Source organism: Silene latifolia, chromosome Y, assembly GCF_048544455.1.
Source record: "Silene latifolia isolate original U9 population chromosome Y, ASM4854445v1, whole genome shotgun sequence".
Classification (NCBI taxonomy): domain Eukaryota; kingdom Viridiplantae; phylum Streptophyta; class Magnoliopsida; order Caryophyllales; family Caryophyllaceae; genus Silene; species Silene latifolia.
In genome coordinates this window covers 199,106,795-199,110,428 of record NC_133538.1, presented here as the reverse complement: position 1 = coordinate 199,110,428, position 3,634 = coordinate 199,106,795, and the positions used below count along the sequence as shown (strand labels likewise).

Genomic DNA, 3,634 nt, shown 5'->3' with positions numbered 1-3,634 from the left:
GTTACTTTCGGTCTGTAGCCTTTACTTCATTTGCAAAGACAAATAAGTAACAGTCATAAAAACTGTTGCTTCTAGATTTCAGCAACTTCCTTTAACAACGTGATACACTTCTAATTACTCGATTTATTTGATGTATCCATTTGTTTCTCATACTATTAATCAACTTACTTTAAAGCAATAAAGATTAACTTGAAAATTTTCAAATAGTACCTAATTACCTTCCCCTCTTAGGTACTTGGAATCCTAAACTCTTCTATTGGTATCACAGCCTCGTGCTCTTGATCGAGGCTAATCGCCTTAGAATTTGATTCTTGGGATATGAATTCCTCAAAACAGTCCAAGATTCTGGTCTTTACCGATGAGAATTTTGGATGGTGGAAGCTCAATATGAAGCATTATATCAAAAGTATCATTTATCAATGTTGGAAAATAATTGAGGACGGACCTCTCGTTATTGAGGAAACCGACATCTTGACGAGTTTTTCTAAAGTCAAGGCCGAGAAGGATTACAATGAAAATGACTTCAAGTTGGCCGAGAAAAACTCGATAGCGATGTCGATTCTTCAACGATGTCTAGGTGAGGCGGAAGTGAGTCGAATTTCCGGATGTCCTACGGCTAAATTAATTTGGGACTCCCTTGTACATGCCTATGAAGGGACGTCTCAAGTTAAAAAACACCATATTGACCTTCTCATGCAACAATATGAGATGTTTCGTATGTCAAAGGACGAATCCATAAAGAACTTTTCATATCGCTTTTCATGTATTATTAATGAACTAAAAGGTCTAGGAAGAGATTTCGAGTTCGAGGACATTGTTCGAAAAATTCTTCTTAGCCTTACACCCAAGTGGCAACCTAAGGTCACCGCCATTGAGGAAGCCCGTGACCTATCCATCTTAACTCTTCATGAACTAATTGGATCGTTAATGGCTCACGAGTTTAATCTCAATAAGAATTCTAGTGGATCCTTAAAGGGAAAGAGTCTAGCACTAATGTCCTCTCCAAGTGATGATGAGGACGAAGAGGAAGATGAATTTGCCATGTTCTCAAGGAACATAGTGGGAATACTAAATGGCCAAGGAAATATAAGGTTCAATAATAATTACTCGAAAAAACGATTTCCTAAGAAACGATCTACTTCAACTATTGGATGCTTCAAATGTGGTGATAAAACTCACCAAATCAAAGAATGTCCAAAGTGGGAGGAAATCAAATCAAAGGATAAGCGTAAAAAAGCTAAAAAGGAATACAAGCATAAGGTCATGTCCGCTATTTGGGGAATGTCCGACTCCGAGGACGATGAACCTATCGAGGAGGAACTAGAGGCAAAAATGTGTCTTACACATCATCTAAAAAACAAAGTCTCTAAATCCACTAAAATTAAACATCTTAGATGTCTTATGGCTCATCCTAATGATTCCGACTCGAATTCTGACAACGAGGTAAAACATCTAAAAGCCAAGGTTAGGAATTACTCCAAAGAGAAAGTGTGTAAGCTTCTTGAAAAAACTCTTTGATAAGTGTTTGTTCACAAACTGAAAAGTTAGATGTTATGCAAGATTAGATAGAAGAAATTGCTCAAGAAAACTTTCACCTCAAAAATCAACTTAAAGTAACAGACAGTGCCACTGTTACTTCTGAAGCATATGATGAAGTAAAAAGAGTAAAGAAGTTAAACAAAGAATTGTCCAAAGGACTAGAGTGTCTTAAGTCGACTCCCAATATTGTTTCTGATCTTGAGAATGTCAACACTACTCTGATTACGGAAATGTCTATAATAACCAAGGAACGTGATGAACTTCTAAAAGAACAATTAATGTTTAAAGGTGTAATTGATGACTTAGTTGATAAGGTAGAGGAACTTAAAGCAACAGTGTCTCAGACTGTTTCTTCTAACAGTACTAAGGAAACCTCAAATGAACTAGTCAATAACCTGACAAATGAGAATGAGTGTCTTAAAGTCAACATTGAAGCCTACAAAAGGGAAATTAGAATGCTTCACGAAAAGTTTGTCAAAGTTTAAAATGAATCTCCCGAATATATTTCCTCTAGATCCAAGATTGTTCACCTAGATAGATGCATCTCAAGTCTTAAACTTAATGTTGAACAAAAATCTGAAACTATCATAGAGATTAAATCCGAGAAGAACAAAATTCTTTCTTTGAAAATTGAAAAACTAAGCAAAGAACTTGTTGAGGCCAAAAATGTGTCTAAAAGGATGGGATGCTAGTCAAACCATCCTAAATTTCCTCACTAATCAAACCAAAAGGTGTGACCATTTTGCGGGTTTAGGTTTTAAATGGAACAGTCAGTTAGACTGTTACATTCAAAAACCAGATCCAATTAAAACCGATTTTCGAAGAAGGAAATATGTTGGTCTTCCCGAGTACATCATTTGCAACTATTGTGGTAAAACCAGTCATATCTTCAACGCTTCCAAGAAGAGACATAATGACATTAACAAGAACACTAAAGTTATAAAACAAATGTGGATTAGAAAGGATATTTTAAGACAAGTAGATGGTAAGAAGGGACCCAAATTTATTTGGGTTCCTAAACTCAATGTCTAATCTTGTGTAGTGCATGGTGAGAGGAGGCCACAATTGGTACTTGGATAGTGGATATTCTCGTCACATGACGGGAGATAGAAGCCAATTCCTCTCACTAGAAGCTTATGATGGTGGCACGGTAACATTTGGTGACAATAAGAAAGATGAAGTAATAGGCATTGGGAAGGTTGGTAAGTCATCGTTACTTTGTGTTGACAACGTGTGGCTTATCAAAGGTTTGAAATATAATCTCAACAATTCTCAATTATGTGATAAAGGTAATATTGTGGAGTTTAGTTCTAGTTTGTGTTGAATAATTGATGCCACAACTCATGAAATTATTCTCGAAGGAAAATGTGTTAAAGATGTGTACCTAACCGATTTAAACATGTTATCCGGTCATACCATGTCATTCATGATTGTAGTGAAAAACGATCCTTGGTTGTGACACAAAAGGTTTGGACATGTTGGTGCTAAAACTCTTAATAATCCTAGAAGACTTGACTTAGTTGAAGATTTTCCTAACATGAAGTTTGACTTTGACAAATTATGTGATGAATGTGCAAGATGTAAACATGTTAGAAACTCCTTTAAGTAGAAAAGAATTGTTAGTAGTCTTCGTCCTTTACAACTTTTGCATATCGACTTATATGGACTAATGAGAACTAAAAGTAGAGGTGGTAGTCGCTATGTGTGTGTGTGTGTCATTGCTGATGATTATTCTAGATTTGTTTGGGCACTTTTCTTAAGTTCCAAGGATGAGGCATTTGATGAGTTTTTAATTTGGTTGAAAAATATTCAAAATAAACTTGATTTCAAACTTGTTTCCATAAGAACGGATCATGGAACCGAATTTGAAAACTCATCATTTAGTGCTTATTGTAATGACAATGGTGTAGATCATAACTTTTCGGCTCCTAGAACTCCATAACAAAATGGAGTGGTTGAACGAATGAATAGGACCCTTGAAAGTATGGCTAGAACCATGTTGTTATGTAGTAAATTGCCTAGGAAATTTTGGGCCGAAGTGGTAAACACCGCTTGCTACATTCATAATCGAGTCATGATAAGGAGTATAATCAAT

General features: G+C 35.8%; 1 protein-coding gene across 1 annotated transcript; it reads left to right on the top strand.

The window, feature by feature from the left end:
• Positions 1–318: 318 nt before the first annotated feature.
• LOC141629802 (uncharacterized) lies at positions 319–2,024 on the top strand. Its single transcript, XM_074442744.1, has 3 exons — positions 319–1,283; positions 1,395–1,464; positions 1,566–2,024. The coding sequence occupies exons 1-3, from the start codon at positions 319–321 to the stop codon at positions 2,022–2,024; spliced, it is 1,494 nt and encodes a 497-aa protein (XP_074298845.1).
• The last annotated feature ends 1,610 nt before the right edge of the window (positions 2,025–3,634 follow it).